General features: G+C 37.5%; 1 protein-coding gene across 15 annotated transcripts in view; it reads right to left on the bottom strand.

Moving 5' to 3' along the window:
• Positions 1-19668, bottom strand: part of ENPP2 (ectonucleotide pyrophosphatase/phosphodiesterase 2) — a 99206-nt gene that overhangs the window by 36894 nt on the left and 42644 nt on the right. For all 15 annotated transcript variants that reach the window (XM_088798967.1, XM_088798966.1, XM_088798970.1 and 12 more), the window contains exons 5-11: positions 19426-19486; positions 17431-17528; positions 17129-17208; positions 16233-16352; positions 8983-9038; positions 4062-4127; positions 3290-3362 (exon numbers count right to left, since the gene is read on the bottom strand). In XM_088798967.1, coding sequence (XP_088655093.1) covers positions 3290-3362; positions 4062-4127; positions 8983-9038; positions 16233-16352; positions 17129-17208; positions 17431-17528; positions 19426-19486 — 554 coding nt within the window. The remainder of the gene's footprint in view (positions 1-3289; positions 3363-4061; positions 4128-8982; positions 9039-16232; positions 16353-17128; positions 17209-17430; positions 17529-19425; positions 19487-19668) is intronic.

Below are 19668 nucleotides of genomic sequence, written 5' to 3'. Positions count from 1 at the left end.
ATCAGACACCCGGCCATTTGCAACAGACCTCAACATTCCCAAGACTCAGAAGGCAGGCCCTTCCGATTGCAGCAGGTTAGAGGCGCAGCGGGAGACATAGGATTTAGTCAAAACGAGTTTTCATCCAGTGATTATATTGCATGTATTTCCTTCTTCGAATGTTAGAAGTAGACGAAAGCTAAGTTTTCACTGACCAGCCATACTTTAGTCTGACTTTAGAAGATTTAGCCTGAGGTTAAAAGGATGGGAGATAGAGGGGCAAATTTCCCTGCTTTTCAGAAGGATATTTTGCCATCTGAAGGTAGTAACTAGACAGCCAAAGCTCTGCCTCTAGGCCCAGAAGAGCAGCCGAATGAGGGGTCACAGAGAAAGCATAGAAGGTCAAAGAGAAAAAGATTGCGCCAAAAATCACAAGCAAGCATATTTCTCAACATTCACCATTACACTATGAAACCAGGAGCAATACACCATTTCTTGAAACTATTAGCCCAATGCTTGATCATCTAATTGAATAGCCTTTGAAAATTGTCCTGGAAAAAAAAAGTACACTCAAATATTAAGCTAAGAAAGTAGAACTTCAACTGTGTTCCACAGCACACAACACTTTGCTAGATTGAATCATTGCAATTAAACTTCAAATACAAGATATTTTCTCGTGAGATGGAAAGGGTAACATGGTACTGATTTTAAAAACAATATTTCAGCGAGTATAATCTTTACATGCACAATAAATGTAATGATGGATATATAGGTTTATAAACCAGTAATTCTATAACAGAAGAGAGGTTTTGCTGGCTTACTTTGGTTTCGTGTTTTAAAAGTATAAACTATTTTGTTTTTATTTCAGTAAAAATAAGGTTCCTAGAACAAAATATGAAACGGTCAAAATCTGAAAATATCCCTTGTATTACGAGAAGAAAGTGACCAGGTTATCAGCTTACCATAACTGGAGATACATTCCAAGATATCTAACCAAAAATGTTTTACCCAGTAGGTATGTGACAATATCCCAGTTACAAGAAATATTAATACTAAAAAGAATACAGAATGAATACTTCCAACTCTTAGTTCATAAATACTATAGGACAAAATCAGTTCATATATTTATGAGCAGACCTGAGTATAGAACTATCATTACAGCAAATTAAAGCATCCTATATTATACTTCATTTATCATTCCTTAGCACTTTAGAAAAAGTTTTAGTTTATTTTTATGTGTTAACAGTTTTTAAATTTTTCAATTACAGTTGACATTCAATATTATATAAATGTCTAACCACTATGCTGTAGAGCTGAAACTAATATAATATTGAATATCAACTGTAATCGTTTATTTCTTGATTAAAACACACAAACACTTTCAACTAATTATAACTGAACTACACCTGTTAGAAATACAGACATGCTCATCGATAAAGAACATTTAATGCCGAGCCATATAACTTTTAAGGAAATGAGGATTGTAAGAACTGTACCTCATCTGTATTGTAAAAAGCCAACTTTGACATAAAGAAAATGCTCTGTATGATGTGAATAGTTATTAACTGACGACTCTGCTTATCTCCTGGATGGAAGATGGTTTAAATGGTTCCCTGGGAAGAACTCTGGGCTGGGAGTCAGAAGTTCGGAGGTCCTATCTGTAAGTTCATTAACCAGAGAAGCAATTCGAACAGCCCCTACCTCTTTAGTTATCAGCCTCCTGCTTTTTTTAAAAAAATGGTTATACTACGTTGTCCCAAAAATCCTTATTTTGTCTATGCCATGGGGCTTATTAGGGGGATATTAATACCCATGCAAAGTTGAACCTTTGAGTAGAGCACATGGAACTGCTTAGAGATTTTTTTTTTCCTTTTTCTTTTTTTTTTAACATTTTAATAATGTGGTTCCTTTCGTTCACTTTAATCTCAAAGAAAGTCATCCTAAAGATAAAACAGCCACGCTTGCTCTGGCAAGAATAAGATTTGTGTTTCATGCATGCAGATGTTTATCTCATTTTATCATTTGTGTTCCATAATCATGCAACACTGGTTAAACATCAAAGGGAGAGGAAAAAGAGCATCAGACTTATATGACTTCAATGATTTAAGGCAAACTAAGAACGGTTTTAAATAGCCATTAGTTTCCAGTGCTTACAAAAATCACCACTGGATTAATGTTAAAGCATTCAGACAAAAATCCTTATGGCTCCTTGGTGTTTACTGCCTTTGTTTAAGCATGCTGCATTGCACTCAAAAATACTTCAACCAAGTATTATCTGTATAATACTTATCTGTATTTCCTACTCCTCCTGATGCGGAATACAATGACTAAATTATAGCCAACAGTGTTGTCATGGCCTGTTAGAGAATTGGAGGCAATTTCCATCAACAAAGAGTTTTTCAAATTATTTCTAATCCAGAATCAAGTTTTATTATGTTGCTGTAGATCTCCCCACCCTAATAAGAGTGGTGGAAAATATGTAAAATATTAAGAGGTTTAGATTTACAAATTCCATAGTATTTTAAAATCACACCGAAATGCTGGGAAGATTTCTATCTCTAAATGAAAGAGGGACGTAATAAAACATTACCATCCCTTTCCTGTCCTGAATTTGAAGTTTCACTGGATACTACCTTACAAACAGATTGTCTTCTACAAGATTGCTTAGTGTTTGATAAAGGGTGCCACTCTGCTCTGCTAAACAGATCATTCAACACTGTATTTCTCTCAGTTCAGAATTCATTTCACTTTTGGGGGGTGAGGGCTATGTTCATACTCTTGATTGTGGTGATGGTTGCACAGGTATGTACCTATGTCAAAATTTATCAAATAAAAAAGTGTTCATTGCTATAACATGCCCCATTAACTGTATCTGCTGAGGCTGTTAGCGCTACTTAGCTGACCTACACTGTCATAATCATCTTAAGGGAGCGGAAAGTCAGTTCAATGTTTTGTATTGCAGGTTTCATCTCCAGATTCCTTTCCATTCCTATCCCAGGGATGGCAAATGCCAACGCTGCCAGATCTTTCACTTTTTGACTGCTGCCTGCAGGGCTAGACTGTACCCTCCCATGGACACCAACTTTAGGGTAAGTATGAGTATCAAATCAGTTGGAAATGAAATTCCTGTAAGAGAAACAAGTATGTTGAAGATTTATAAAAACATTTTTAGTCTTGCAATTCTTTTACTCTGTATAAACCTTGCAGATACGTACACCCCAAGAGATTTTGTACACTTCATGAAATAAGGTCAGTAGATCAGGTAGCCCAGGGGCACACGTTCTCCTCAGGTGGAGGATAAGCTACTAACCTCAGGGCCAAAAGGGCCATATTTGTGTCCAGAGAAATCAGGTTGCTCGGAATAGAATGCATAGACCGAAGGCCTACAAGAAAATTGGCAGGTTCAGAATCTCCCCCAAACCACACATAACAAATACCAGTATCCCTGCACATTAAAAAAAAAAAAAAAAAAAATTTCTCAAATCAAGGTAATTAATCTACCAACCACTATAGTCTTACCACGAAAAAATCTTCTTGTTTTTGTTTTGGTTGTTTCTTTCTATTGCATCCAACCCCCCCCCAACTCCTACACACAGACCGCCCCCACTGTGGCAACTGCCTGGTACCATCTTCAGGCATCAAAAGTCACAAAGAAAAATCTGAACACATTCAGTCAGGTCTTTGACCCTCAAAATAATAGAGCACAGTGACCATTCACCCGGGCTATGCAATCTGCTGCCTGAGAGACAAACTCCATTAAAGTGAAAAATCAGTCTTAATGTTTCCCCATCCTTGGGATGCTGTTGGTTCATTTATCACAGCCAGGAACTCCCTTAAACTCTGCTGTTGTGGCCAGAATTAACAGCTGTAGTAATCCACGGAATTAAATGGTCCTCAATCACATATGTCCATTATATCCTTCTTAGGGAAGTAATGCTTACGGCTGAGAACCACAAAACTTAATAATACTGAACCTTGGTTATACTTCTATTTCACGGTGTATCTAGTTTTTCACCCAATTCTAAGCTAAGATGAAAATATACCGAAAAAAGAAAGAAAGTCAGGGAGAGGGAAACAAATACCTTTCATTGTCTGGCAGGGTCAGCCACTGCAGTATTGTCAATATTCTCCGCTCGTGAGGGATGACCCTGGAGGGTAATAACAAGCAAAGCATGATGGGAGGTTGCCTTTCCACAAACTCCAGTCTCATGAGCACTTGCTCTTACACCAGGCCAAATGCTCTCTATTTACCACCATCTGTTTTCACTTCATATAAGGGCCTCTTGAATCAGTGTTTAAACTTCCATTTCCATTTGCAACATATTATATTGCTCAACCTCTGCCACAGAGGATAAGACTGGAAACTCTGATTCACAGTCAAATGAGGAAAAGACCCCAGGCTCACAGTCATTGCCATTTACTGGGTAAAGCTGTTAGCTATGGCCACAGAGGGACCAGGATTTACAACCCCAATCTGCCTCTTGCAGGTGTTGTGACCTCTCTTGACCTTTAAGCCTCTTTCACCTCTCTCAGCCTCAGTTTACTCGTCAGTAAAAGAAGGCTAACACTGCACACTGAACTTCTTGGTTGCAGGGATGAAATGAGACAAAACAGGCAAAGGGGATGTATAGTGCTAGCACACGGTAAACGCTAAAAAAATAAAACATCGTATTTTTATTAATGATCAGAATTAGTTGTCATGCTGTCTCTAGCTAAATGTCTTTAGAAACATGATTTAATCCGAAACTTACATTCCTCCTTTATAAATAAGGGGTTTAGAAAGGTATTCTTGAAATTCTCTTCCAGCTCTATAAAAATCTATCAGGAATGGGTACATATAATTATGCGACTGACAAAAAGGGTATAATCTTCATCCACAATGACTTTTGTGTTTAAGTCTCATTCTTCCATTGAAAATATAATTACCCTAAATCTGGTATGCACTTTAAGAGCGCTCGGCTAACCCGATAGCACTGTATCCTGGGCTGAGCTACGTTAAGATGCTCCAAAGCTGAGTGATGTCTTTATTTATAGAGCAATTTGCTTAATTCTTTCCTAACAAGGAGCACAACAGGCTTTTCTGCTCCCCCACCCAAGACTAGGCATTACAGCATGTTTATGATGAATTCCATCTAAAGCCCAAGTTTACTTGTGGTTAGTAAAAATTATTGTGGCCAAGAGTGAACCCTAGTAAAAACTATGGCATCTGCGCAATAATAATGTGTCCGTGTAGGCTCATCAACTGTAACAAATGTCCCACTCTGGTAGGATATTGATCATGGGGGAGGCGGTGCATGTGTGGGGGCTGAGGTATATGGGAAATCTGTAACTACCGCTCAGTTTTGCTGTGAACCTAAAACTGCTCTAAAAAATAACCTCTACTAAAAATGTATCATGGGCTATTGGGTGAGCCGTTTAAAGAGCCACTCTTGGTGGACATGAGCAAGCGGGAACAAAGAGAAAGACAAATTTTCAGAGCCAAGGTAGAAGGCTAGAGGTGGCAAGAGCTCTAATGAAGCGGCCTCCTCTCATCCCCACCCCCACCCACACCAGCCTTTAGACAGATCGTGTATTCGTTATTCTTCTGGCTCGCTCTCTGGATAAAACTATCCTACCAGCCCAGAAAATCACATTTACCACAAAATGAGTCCTAATTTAAATAAATTCCAATGCTATTGAATACATGTGACCCCATTTATTATATCCTATAATTGAATAAGAAATAGGCATAGCAAAGACAGGTTAATCACTTAAGGTATTTAATTCTTCAGCCTCAGAAATCTCCTGTATCTGAACAAAATAATTACATATTTTGAATTCTTTCCTAATTTAAAAAAAAAAAGTGAATACTGTGGCCTTTTCATTTTCTGTCACTTCACTACCTACCTACCATCTGCTTTATTTTATGTAATTGGTGTTAAGTCACAAAAATGGACTCCAATGAACTCACTTGATACTAATGGAAAAATGCAAGCTATTACACCCCTGAATGCTCACTCTTTAAATGTCTTCATTGGATGCGGTGCTTGACCAGTGTGGGGGGATGGGGCAGGGCAGGGAATAACAGCTCTGAGGCCAGAGTGTCTGGGTTTGAATCTTGACTGCAAATGTGTTGATGATGAGACTTCGGCAAGTTACCTAACCTTTCTGTGCCTCTGCAAAATGATGATGATAATAGTACCTATCCCATAAGGTTGTTGTAAGGATTAAAAAAGATAATACATGCAAAGCACTTAGAATAGTGCCTGGCCCAGAGAAAGAGTTCAGAAAAATGTTAGCTTTTATCACTAGATACTGGATTCACAGGTCCAACGAGATGGTGCAATCACTCATGAAGTATTTGTTAAAAGCCTATTATGTTCAAGGCATTTGTGTGAATCTAAATAAAGAGACAAGATACTCCTACCAAAACGACTTTCATGGATGAGTCCACACCATTCTGTGTGTGGAACGATGAACAGGGGATTATCATTTTCTGGACAGGGGTCTGAGAGAGAGAGAGAGAGAGAGAGAGAGAGAGAGTGTGTGTGTGTGTGTGTGTGTGTGTGTGTGTGTGAAGACTTCAAGATGTGAATTCATCCTAAGTGTCCCCTTGGGCACAACATTTTACTTACCTCTCTAAGGCTTGGTGTTCCGATCTCAAAAATGAGGTGTTGGACGAAGAGGTCCCTACACTTCCTAGGAGTTCTAGATTATCTTTATAAAACAACCTCAGACCAAAAAGACATGGATGGCCCTTACCCATCAGTGTCTGAAATACAATTTCAAGTCAGCAGAAACAAATCTGACAAAGGAAGAACGTATGTTCAAACAGATGGGAAATGGGGTTCACACTGCTGCCTTTACCATCACTGATCGATACAGAATTTGTCACGAGACCTAGTACATTAGACGTGGTCAGAAAAAAAAAGGAAAAAAAGGAGGAATGGAAAAAGAAGAAATAGATGAGGTATTTAGTGATAAAGGAGAACAAATAAGCTTAGGACATACATAGACATCGTCTCCTCAATGTTGAAAGAGATAGTGTGACTAAGAAAACAAATACCATTTATTGGTTGTTCTCGATATACTAAGTATCACGTTAAGCACTTCAAAATAAGTTCACTCATTCTATCTTAACAACACCCTATGATGAAGATATTACCATTTCCATTCACAGACAAGGCCATCAATTTATTGAGAGATTAAATCATTTGTCCAAGGTCAGCAATCCATTAAGTGGCAGAATTGTGATTAAAATCAATCTAAACACTCATATATAAAGGGAATTACTGCCCTTGGACATGAACTGACATAAAAGAATGTAATGGAGCATCAGCTAAGGATGATTTTGGAAGGAAATGCTATCACTTAAAAAGCAAGAATAATTCTTGGTTGCAGAATTATCAACATAGTACAGAACTATGGTAACAAGATAGCCTTCTAAGTCTATGGTTTGAATTTGGTTTTAAATTTAAAATTTTTCAGAATGTACTATGTGTAGATTTCCTTCATATATATTCCATTAGATAACCAGAAGTCTGACCTTTTCTTTCTTTTCTTTTTTTTTAAGTTATAAAAAGCTATTTTTAAAAGTAAGGAAAAATAAAATGAACCCAAGTCACTTCCAAGATATAGAGATACAAGAATAATAGTCTGAGAAGCAAAGCAAACTATAGATCTCTTTGGAGCACACAAAAGCCACCTTCTTATAAGTGGTTTGAAATGAGTGGAGAAAATTGCCATTCAGAACCAGAACACTGGGCCTTTTCAATGAAACTTTGCAGCAGTTTCGGGGGGTAAGGGTGGGGACTAAGTATTAATTATGTTGTTGGCGCCTCTCCATTTTGCAAGGAGGCAGGTTGTGGAGCAGAAGAAATCACTTCTATAAGCATCTATGAGGGTCAAGGGTTAAAAAAATGTAACGCATAAGATTAAATTGGTAAATCGACACGCCATTTACGTGAAACCATGTCGTGTCTAACATACCCAAACTTAGTTCTCAATTCAGAAAATCTCTTGAAAAAAAGGGGGGCATGGGGGGGATGGAAGACTTTTAAAGGGATACTCTGTCTTAACTTTAAATCACCAAACCCAATTTCAACTTAGCCCTTCAAATCTGAAAAAGCTACTTTCATTCCTGAATGTGGAGAATATAGACAGAACCATTCTGGATTAATTTAAACCTGTGATTGCTGTCAGCACACTACTATTACAGAATTGTCAGATTTTTGTTACAGAATACGAAGAAAACATGGAAACAGCTTTAGGTGGTTTAAAAAAAAAAAAAATGGAAAGAACATCTCAGTGGGAACAAAATCCCCATGAAAGTTGAAACAGATTCCTTTTCTTACTAAAGAGCCTTAAAAATAATGAACATGTTGACACTTTCATTAGGTAAGTCTCTTCTGTTTTATGAACACTAACTACTACATCACCTCTGTGGGGAATTGGTCCCATGTTTCTAACGAGGAAAATCCTGGAATTCAGTGGAAGAAAATAGGATAAAAACAGAGGCTTCTCCTTGTCTCTTGTCTGGAATATCCAGTCTCTAGACTGCTATATCAGCCGCCTGAGACCACACTAGACTTTTAAAGTTGTAAACCCAAATAAATATAGCATGTTATCATATCTTTATAGAAAATGATAATGCAAACCACACAATAAATAGTCTAAGAGAAATATATATTCCCTGGGTGGTGAGTTACCCAAAACTTATAAACAGGCACAGAAAAACCTAAAGAATGAAAAGGAGAAGAAGAGAAAAATCTTCCTTACATTCTGTTAAGAAAAGATGGGGGAAAAGAGAGATAGAAGAGGAAGAAGGAGTAGGAAGAGGAGGAGGGAGGAAGGACGGAGAGAGGACCTCGAAAAAAATAACTGGAGGATTATTTTGAATCATAAAATATTCAGAAGTTCGAGTACTTTTACATACAACTGAAATTAAACAAAATTGAATTAGTGTTTCATAAATTGAATCATAACTGTAATTTTACAAACTTTGACAAAAGAAAAGGAACTTACACAGACCAGAAGAATGTCCCAGCTTTCACCCCTTGCTTTGTGGCCGTAATCCATAGCTAATGAGGAAAATATAAGAGGCTTATAACATGTTCTGGGTTTGGGTCAAAGAAGAAAAAGGTTTTAAAATATATTACATCAGATATCTTTTGCTTTAACCACAACACACCATAAATTTCCCATTATTTGCAACCACTTCTTTTTTTTTTTTTCACATCTGGAAATCAGAATCATTATTTCCATAAATGTTATTTGATACGGTCTCTGCAAAGGCGTTCAAAGGCTCTGCTATGATTCTAGTGGCATTTTTCAAACTTTTATTTCATCCCAAAAGTCTCTTCTGTACCTATGTTGTCTGATGATTGTTTTGAACATCACACTCATACGACAGCATTCGGTTCATCAAAGGACACAGGAGTTCGCCATATGTTTCCTTTAGTATTGAAAACCCATAGAGGAGAACCCCAATTTGGCACACAGATGCCAGGATATGGGAACCCAGCTTTGTCTTGCTTTGTTTTAAACTAGGTGAATGAAAAGGGGAAAAAAGGGCTATTTTTCATTCTGGATTTTTCCCTGGTAACATTTCCTTAGCCTTGAGTAAATGGAATTTTAGGAAGACATTCCTGGAATAAGTTAAGGGAACCAAGTATTTCATTCAGACTTTTTAAAGATTCTTTCCAACTCATGCTATTGGGAGATAGAAGATACGGTGGTTAAGAACCTGAACTCAGCACCCAGGTCGCTGGATGTTTAAGCCTTGCTTCTGTCATTTACCGGCCACGTGGTCCTCCAGCAAGTTACTTAAGCTCTCTGTGCTGCAGTTTCCTTAAAAGTATAGATAATATTACCTAGCACATAGGATTATTCTAAGCTTTAGGGAGTTAATACATTTAAAGTCCTTAAAGCAGTGTCTTAGCATTTGGTAAACACTTGATCAAGTTTAATCTTAATTATTATGCAATAATGGAAATAAATGCTGGGGGTGCCAAAAAAAAAAATCTATACACATGACTTGTATTCATCTTTTGCTATCGGTATATTTGAGTATTACCATTTTAATACAGCTTTTTCTTTTCTTAAAATGTGTAGACATTTTTTTGGCATCCTCTGTATAATCTAGTTATCCTAGGAACATTAAAAACAGCTTAGCATGGCCAGTGTCCCGTGGAACAGAAGCCTGTGAGAAGAAACCCACTCACTTTAGGAGGAAAACAGAAAGGAGAAGTGTGGCTTGTTTGTTATAAAAACCCAAGCAAGAATGGCCTAGGATTGCAGGCACTCCCTTTTCTGGTTTCACTGCATCCAGACTTTTGAGAGTATCTTACAGACTCCAATGAAAGCCTGTATTATTTTTTTATTATTATTAAAGGGGGACTGAGGAGGTGTGGGGGCATTGAAGAGCTTGGCCATGGTTTCAGAAAGACCTGAGACACCTGGCCTGGTAGAGCTCTGCAAATATTCCCAGCTCCTTGTGGAGGCTGGGGTGGGGTGGGGGGCTGAAAATTCCCAGTCCCCAAAATCACAGCTGCTGCAGCTGGCACGTAAGGGATGGGGCAGGAGAACATACGCTCTTTCGCACCCTCTCAGATCTGTGGAGTCTGAGCTACTAGTGGGTATCATCAGCATGGGAGGGGTGGGGTCCTCATCCCTTTCGGATGGATCGGAGATCTAAGGATCTCAGATTGTTCCAAGTACCCTGCCAGGGTTTGGTCCAGAGTATCTTTCCACTTTCTGTACAAACACCGGCATGCCCAGGTGACCCCACCCCAACCAGGATTCAAATGTGTCTTGGGGTTTCATGCATTCTTATTCCCGCACCTCCACTAGCAAGAAGATTCATTCAGACTAAGAGCAGGACAGCCCACAGGTGCCTCAAAACCACACCAGATCCTGGAGTAACCAGTTTCTTATGTTCAGTAATCTAGCTCCATATTTATTTTAATTTCAGGGAAACAAGCTTAGTGTATTCATATCCAAAACAACTTCCTAAAAAAAAATTGAGTTCCTTGATATTTCCAAGAAAGTTGTCCTACACAATATTTGGCAGATATGAAATGTAAGATCAACCTGGGGTTTTCTAATGGAAATTTATTTTTTATTTTTTATTGCAACTTTGTCAGATGATGACCCTGCACTTTCAAAAGTTGTGCTGGGGAAGACATGCTGATGTTGGCATTATCTGGGCAACAGGAAGCCCTATAAATAACTTTTAGCTCAGTAACACTCAAGGAAAAGGGTCACCAGAAGCGGTCTTTGCAGGGGTGTCAGGGGAGAGCATGAGAGAAGATGACAGAAGTGGGTGTGCTAAAACTATCACGATGACATCAGGATCATTTGTTCTTTGTATTTTTCTGTTCTTCACAAAAACTTTAGGGACAATTCACATTTTTGTCATCAGGGGAAAAAAAATCACCCAATTGTATAAAGCAATGGGAACTACAAAGACAATTTAAAGGTTCAAAATTTTTATTTCTTCCCCAAAAAATAATTCTTCTTTTATTTCTTCTCACAAAAAAAAAAAAAAAAAAAAAAAGAAAAGAAAAAAAGGAAAGAAAAATTCTCTCTGTTTGTTGGTAAAAATCATGTTGACCATATTATCAAAAAGAAAATTGGGAGCCAGGTCAGAAAAGTGAACCAATAAGAGAGAAATTTAAAAACACATTGAAAAATCTCAAATGAAAGACCCTAACGTTAAGGAAGTTGATCTGTCAAGTTTAGCAAATGGTATCAGATTAAAGCATAAAGTTCTTAAGTTAAATCAGATCATAAGCAGCTGTAAAAGTCCCTTTACACAGGTCATATGTATATATTTCAGAACTCAGAAGTTAAATCTAGTAATTACACAGAAAGGAAAAAAAAAAGACATTAAATCATTGGTCCAAAAGAAGAAAAATGAAAAGGAGCTTCTGGGGCTATAAAAAGAGAGAGAAAAACTAATTCCCAGTTCCTTGTTAATTCAGAGAAATGGAATTATGATTTCTCTGATTTTGAATGTAATATAAATTTCCTTAGAGATTGGTAAAACAACACAGCTGAAAAAAACAAAACAACAACAACAAAACCACTGAGCTGAGAAGACACTCGGGTTAGCCTTTCTGCCTTTATTCCCAAAATTTCTTCCATTTCCCCAATTTATCTAGACGCAGATTTCAACATTTGTGTCCTAGATGCTACATTTTAAGAAGGGCACAAATGGGAATATTATTGTACCTTCCTGATATGTTATCAGGAATAATAATAATAATAATAATAATAATAATAAGTTTTCCCACTGGAACTAGAAGGATCTAAATGTGACATACAACACTTTCGCCAATTAAGTATGCAGCTGTGGGAGAAGGGAAGGTTTGAAAAATAAGCAAAACACATTTTTCAAAAACATGAGTTATTAGTGTAGTCCTGCTAGCAGTTCTTTGTGGGGAGATTATTCCTTTGCATTCAAAGGCACAGAGCTAGGATAAATTGAACTCTGGGAGACCAGAGGGATGGGTGGGGCCCTAGTATCAGCAGGAGTAAATCATTGAGATTCAGGAGCCAAAACAAAGGATGTGAGGCTGGCAGATGCAGCAGAAGAGACTGGGGACCAGTGTGGCTCTTTCCAGGTGGTCTGGGCCAAAGAAGGTAAGTGAGGAAGTACAGGAAGGAAGACAGGCAAACAGGCAGAAGAGATCAACCGCAAACACCGTAGTGGGATGTCTAAAGGTGTCAGGCTGTGGGTTAGGTCCTGAGAATAAGGAGATGAATAAACCCAGTCTTTACCCCCGTGGGGACCACAGTCTAAAGCAGACATGCATGTAATTTCAAAAGGATATGGTCAAATTTATGACAGAAATAATATGAAAACCCAAAGGAGGGTCCCTGAGCTTAGGCCGGGCTGGGGGAGCTTAGTGAAGGCTACCTGGGGACAGATATTTCAACTGAAAGCTGAAAGAAAAATAAAAGTCTAGCAGCAAAGGGGCCAGCTGAGCACAGTCCATCCTAAGTCTGTTCAGATATAGTCAAAAGAGAAAAAACAATAGATGCATAGCAGGATATGGAAAAGAAACAACAGAATAAGGAACTGGTCAAACTCCTGAAAAGCACGCAAAGCCTCTCACTAGCAGGATAACAAACTAGGCAAAAAGAGGTAAGGGAATGACTTGCACTTTTCACCAAGCCTATCCCGTTGGCCTGGAAGCTCCCTGCTATTCTAATGTCCTTCTTCTCTTTGCTGTGTCTTCCCTGAACACGCCCCCTTTCTTGCATTTTTGTAATTCAGTAGATGACCCCAGGACACATCGCATCACAATCCTGGCAGAAAATGACAGTAGGCCTCGCAACTGACAAGTGATGAGAAGGCATCAGGCCCTCTTAGAAATGCCTTACTCCAGAAATTATGGTTTTAGAGGATTTGCATCGTGGTGACGCGTGGTCCTGTCCCTCAAATCTCCACGGGTAATGGGTCCCCTGGAGTCGCATGCATCCACCGTGCTGAGTCCAGATTTAAACTGAGCAGGGAATTTCCCTACTGAGATATCTTAGACTGAAGAGATTGCAGGGTTATAGCAGAGAGATTTTCTAAAGAAACACACCCACTTATAAAACCCTATTACAAGTATGGAACCTATCTCTGTAATAAGAAAAAAGTAAATAAGACTTTAAAACAACAACAACAAAGGGATCTCATTAAAAGACATATGAGAAATGTAGGGTCATACAGTGAATGATAACTTTTAATAAGCACACTCTGAAGATCAACAAATTAAAAGCAGACTGGACTTCACTGAAGTGGCTACATCAGGGTTTAAAAAAAAAAAGATGAAATTAAATTATACAAATTATTTTTGGAAGCCTGAGGGTGAGATTCAAATTTTTAGATGCACACTGTACAAATGCCTCATCCCACCTATTAGGTTTTAAACTAGGATAAGAGTGGTTCTTATTCACCATTTAATCTGATTCTGACATTAGTTAGCCAAATGTCTTTCATGGTTTAATCACTCAGTAAAAATAAATTGAGTTTAATTTAACTACCTAAGATGTTAATTTTTATACATATTTTTATATTTTTATTGTCCATTTTTTTTATAAATATTTTTCTGCTCCAATTGTGTGTTTTTTCCCACTGATGATTTTGTGAAATGAACAAGCTTCTGAAAGGATATATAAGTGCTTGCAGAATATTTAGTAAGGCTCAATTTTTTTATATTTATCGTTGTTGTTTTTTCACTCATACTGTAGTTTCTTTTTTTATCTTTATGAAATTTATTGGGGTGACATTGGTTAGTAAAATTATATAAGTTTCACCTTTTTATAATACATCATCTATATAGTGCACGTAGTTTCTTATACTTTCTGTCCATGTGTTCTTCCTCTATGCCAAATTTCAATAAACTATGTTTTTAAGTTATGGCTGCTATGTTCTTTGGGATTCTTATGGTGGCCTCTTGTTCAAGCAGATAGACAGAAACACAAATCAGTGTCACCACAAATCTTGGTCAGCACTAGGAAAGTACTAAACTTGGTCAAATGTGTCAATTTTGAGAGTTAGGGAGGAAACAGGCAAACAGTCAGAACAGAGACTCCACTTCATTGGGCAGGTTAGTAGCCGTCCCTCGGCTCTGTTTCTGCAGAAGTTAATGAATATGTGGACTCATCTTCTGAGTCATGCCAACCCACAGGAAGCCTAATGTCAACACTGGGTGTAAGGTGATCCAATTTGATAAAATTACTATTTATCTCTATAGCCTTTGTGGTTCCAGGCAAGTTTGCTTCCATGAAAAAATTAATATAAACTACCAACTAGCAGTCGCTTGACAGAGCTCTAATTTCAATCATTTTATTTACACATAAACTGTTCCTCTATCATAAACTTTGTTTGTGAAATCCGCCCTGTAAACAAATTTCACTATGTTGACAACCTAGGTCATCAGAGACCTCTGGGAGTCCAGCCTGAATAAAGACAGCAGAATCAGAACCTCTGCTGTAAAGAAGCACTTCTACAGACATACAACAAGTCTTCCAATGTTTATTTTTTTTTTTAAAAAGTCCATATTTAAACTTGCATACTGATTGGTTATGCAATATGAATATTTTTATCACAAATGACCTTTTCTCATAGAGCAATACCATCTGTTTTTCTGACTTTATATTCTCTCTTTTGCCCATAGACTGTAGTAAACATTTCCAGATATGAGATCATTTAGGGATGGTAGCTACAGGGACATGTGCAGACACTGCCCACTGTTCTTACCAGGAGAGATTGCACAAAGAACTCCCAGATCTCCTTCCTAATCAGTGCTCCAGGGAGCCACAGCCCCCAATCAGAGTTGACATGAGATGGAACCATTTGCCGTCCCTCTGCCTGTTTCTGATGGACTGTGTTTTTGTGGGGTACTGATCCTTCTACCCAGGGTCGTGGGCCCTTAGTTCAGCTCTGCACATTCAACAGCCATGGCGTTAGGTTGCTGCTTTGCTCGTGTCTGACGAAAGCAAGTTGCCTAACCGTACACACAGTCACAGGAAAAATATTACGTAGGAAGCCACCTACACTACTTTTTACTTTTTGCTCAGCCATTGGATCTGAAGTAAAGAGGAGAATTTCTTGCAAAGTATTAATTTGCTGGGACAGAATCAATGTAGGACTCCACACTCGATATGGAACTTCCAAAAGTTTGAAAAATGGATTGCACAAAATAATTCATGAATTTACTGTCAGTTTCATTGAGTTCACTTTTTTGGCAAGTTTCCCTGTTTCTGTTCATATGTCACATATACCAAAATTTGGGGGTAATCATAGTTATTGACTTCTGTTGTTCACTGCACCCCCAAATCTAGGAAATCATGAAGACCTGACTATTCCTTCTTCAAAATGTTCCTGAAATTCACCCCTATGTCACTATCATCCATTACTATCACCCTAATGAAGACACTTATCACCTTACAGTTTTATAATCATAACCTCACATACACATACACACATATATATCACACATATATATACACCCAGACATATATATACACACATTATATATGCACATGTGTATATCCACACACATATAAATGTTATATACACATATATGTTATGTACACACATATATATTATGTATACACATATATACATACACACATATATATATATACACACAATATCAAAAAACAGAAACATTGCCACATATGAGAAAATCACAAGCACTTTTTTCACAGGTGAAAAATGTGGGGATGAAATGTTTCAATGCACAGACACACACACACAAAATCACAAAACTTACCGGTTGACCTCCCCACCATCTGTGATTAAATTTCTCTCGCCCTCGAAGATGGAAAGTGGCATCAAATACAGGATCATACATTGAATTGCCAACAATTCCGTGTGATTCTGGATATAGCCCCTTTGAGTAAAAGAAAATTTATCGTTAAAATAACTATAATAATCTACATATATTAGTTCTACCATAAATTTTCTTAGCATAGGAAGTTTTTTTATAGCAATATTTACTTTCCAAATTTATGTAAGATATATATAACCTTTATATGTTTCTATCTGAACAAGAATATTATCTATGGACTAATTATGTCATTTGAGAATCTTGACATGATTATAAGAAATTTAATATTTTTTAACAGTTGTAACTTAATAAGATGAAAATTTTTGTTACCATAAACTAACCCTTAGACTGAAATTTACTTATATGCCTCCAAAGAAAGTTCTATTTCTAAACACACTTTTCCTTTTTCCTAAGTTCTACTTCTACCCCAAACAGCCCCCTAAAATAATAATAATAAAATAAATTAATTAAGTTTTTTAAGAAGAAAGCAAAGCAGAATTGGAAGTGTCAGAAAATTAAAGCATAGCAGCCCTGAATTCAACATTTTTATTTGAAAATTCAGAAAATACACAATGGATCCTGTGGTTTATGAGAGAGGTTTAATGTTTGTGTTCAGACGGAACTGTAGTTGAAAAAAGGTTTCAGTTTTAAAGTTGCAATGAAGTTTGGTCACCCACAAAGTTTAAAGGGCATTTACTGTGACCAACTGATGCAGATAAGATGGAAAACAGAAAGAGTTTCTTTGAACACTACGGAACCTCCCTTTTAAAAACCTCCCTTTGAGTCATTTCAGAATGAAACCAGCCCTTTGGATCCACATCATTTGAGAAAATACTTACAGTGGCCAAAGTGTATAAGTTGGGAAAAGTTTTTGTTGGATACACGGGCCTCATGTAGGGTGAGTGTGTGCCACAAGACCCTGGAAACAGAAATTCAGATATTAGAACAAGAGAACCACCAGAAGTCACTTCATGTATGGAAACTCAGTTTATCTACCAAAGGCACATGTTCCCTTCACTTTTGTACTTCAAATAATAACATACATTTCAAGCCACATGTGCATGGATCTCAAAGTCCATAGCTGAGCGGTGACTGTGCAGTTCATGGATTACAGATGAGAACACCGTAGGAAAGGACTTACTTAGTTTTTCAATGTTAGGCATGACCTTGCTGCCTTTCTTCATGTATGATGCTCGGAAACCATCCACAGAGAAGATGATTAATGGAGGGCGAACAAACCTTAAACAGAAACACATTAAACTTCAGAAAAACGTATTGCCACAGAGTTTCCATTATGCTGAATCATTCTCAATAATTGGCACCAAGAATTTCCATGACGAAACTGCAAGTGAGGATATCTGTACAAGCCTGGGCTTCCAGCCACGTAACATTGGTGGCAACTGAAGTCCAGAGTGAAGTGACCAAAGTCATAACATAGCCAGGGAAGGGACTGGACTCCAGATTTCCCCTACCATATTTCCTCTCCTGCTGCCTCTCACGTTGCAAACAAGGTTTGTCACAATGTAAAAAGCTGTTGTATTTGCCTGGAATATGTGTTCTCCCATTTGCTACCTGGAAAACTATTCATGCTTTAAAACCCAGCTCAAGGTTTCCTCTTCTAAAATGTGAGCTGCTCACACTCCTGAGTTCCTTTCAGATATTATTTCATACCTCTTTTATCATTGACATATATTACATTATAGTATAATGATCTGTTAACATGTTTATTTTCACTAGTTTCAAAGCACAGTTGGTATCTTATTTATCTCTCTATTTTGTAGACACATAGTAGGGATTCCATAAATATTTATCACATACATGAATGAATGAATGAATGAATGAATGAATGAATATCAAATTAATAGCAGTAGCACTGCTGTCACTAGAACTAAACACTAATAAAGGTTATTTTAGGTTTAATTACAAAATAATTTCAAAAACAATTAAAATTATTGACGATCTCTAAAAAAGTTAATAAAGAACTAAACTATCCCTCTGACTAGAGCACGGTCTCATGAAATAGGCCCTTTGTTATATTCTAAATACATAGTTGCTTAATCAGACTTGAGAATACTAAACTATGTACAAAATTGTTTCTAACAGTTAAATAATAATTCAGCAAGTTTAGGCTTGAATTTATGTGAAGCCAAATAATAAATGAAGCATATTTAAAATGAGACACATATCAAGCACTTAGAAAACACTATATAAGAGTCCATTCTTATAATTTCCATTATCATTGAACAGGGTTTCTACCACTTACACTGTCTTTCCCTCAAAAATAACTGAACACATTTAAAGTCAGAAACTGTTGTCATCCCATTCTAAAAGTCCAAAGAAGTTCACATGGCCCGTTAAAATTAAAAAAAGGAGACACAAATCAAGACAATATCTAAATACTTGGATTTTGTGTCCCAGGCTATACTGCCGAAAACAAAAATACACACAGACAAATACATTAATGAAAACACATTTGTTGACAATTTATTTTCTGCCAGGCATTTTAAGGGTCCATGAATTTTCAACAGTTTCCTGGAAGGCATAATAAATGCCTTATGCTGGTCAACCTGAACTGTGGGGTGTCACTCAGTTTTGGCTGTACCCCAGCAAAGCAGTGCTTCGGTGCTTTGTCAAGTTTCTTCAGCATCTGGTAGGAGTTACCATCTTGGATTATATTTTTAAGACGCTCTACAGCCCTCCTGCCCCCCCACCCACGCCCTCACCCCTCCACTCTCCCGCACCACCACCACCACCACCCCACCCGTCGCCAAAAAAAAGGCAAAAGCAGCACTTCAGGAAAAACACTGAAAAAACAAGGCCCTGCCAGAAATGTTTCTTTCCTTCTTCAGTGACATTGAGATACACTTTGTAAAATCTGCAGCTAAGGTGGAATATAGGGGATATTCAGTCTCTGACATGTGCAGAGGTCATAGGAGAAAAATAAATTTTTTGTAATTATACGGCTTCAAGATGTACATTTTAGCTTTGGACTGGTCGATGATTCATAAGCACTCAGACATTTATCTGAGGAAGGGGATTTCAGTTTTACATCATTTTTAACCATTTACTTACTCCTCCATATTCTTTGATATTTTACCCACTAATACTTAAAATTTCATACGATTCATACACTTACCCTGCAGGACATTCTGGCGTCTTTATTTCCTCACAGTCATCATCTACCCAATGTGACTCTCCTACAAGGAAAATGGGTACATTTATTGGTGAATCTCATTTACAATGCTATCCAGATCCTTGAAGAGTACAACTACAGAACCTGTGTCCTGGTTGATACTGGTGGTTGATGGGACACCAACTAAAAAGAACTTCTGAAATCAAATCTACTGTCTGGTTTGGTTTCCTAAAATACCCCCATACA

The sequence above is a fragment of the Rhinolophus sinicus genome, chromosome 6 (genome assembly GCF_057876585.1).
Source record: "Rhinolophus sinicus isolate RSI-liver-muscle chromosome 6, RSI-T2T, whole genome shotgun sequence".
Taxonomy (NCBI): Eukaryota; Metazoa; Chordata; class Mammalia; order Chiroptera; family Rhinolophidae; genus Rhinolophus; species Rhinolophus sinicus.
Note: the sequence above shows the minus strand (reverse complement) of the source record. Positions and strands in the feature narration are given on the sequence as shown.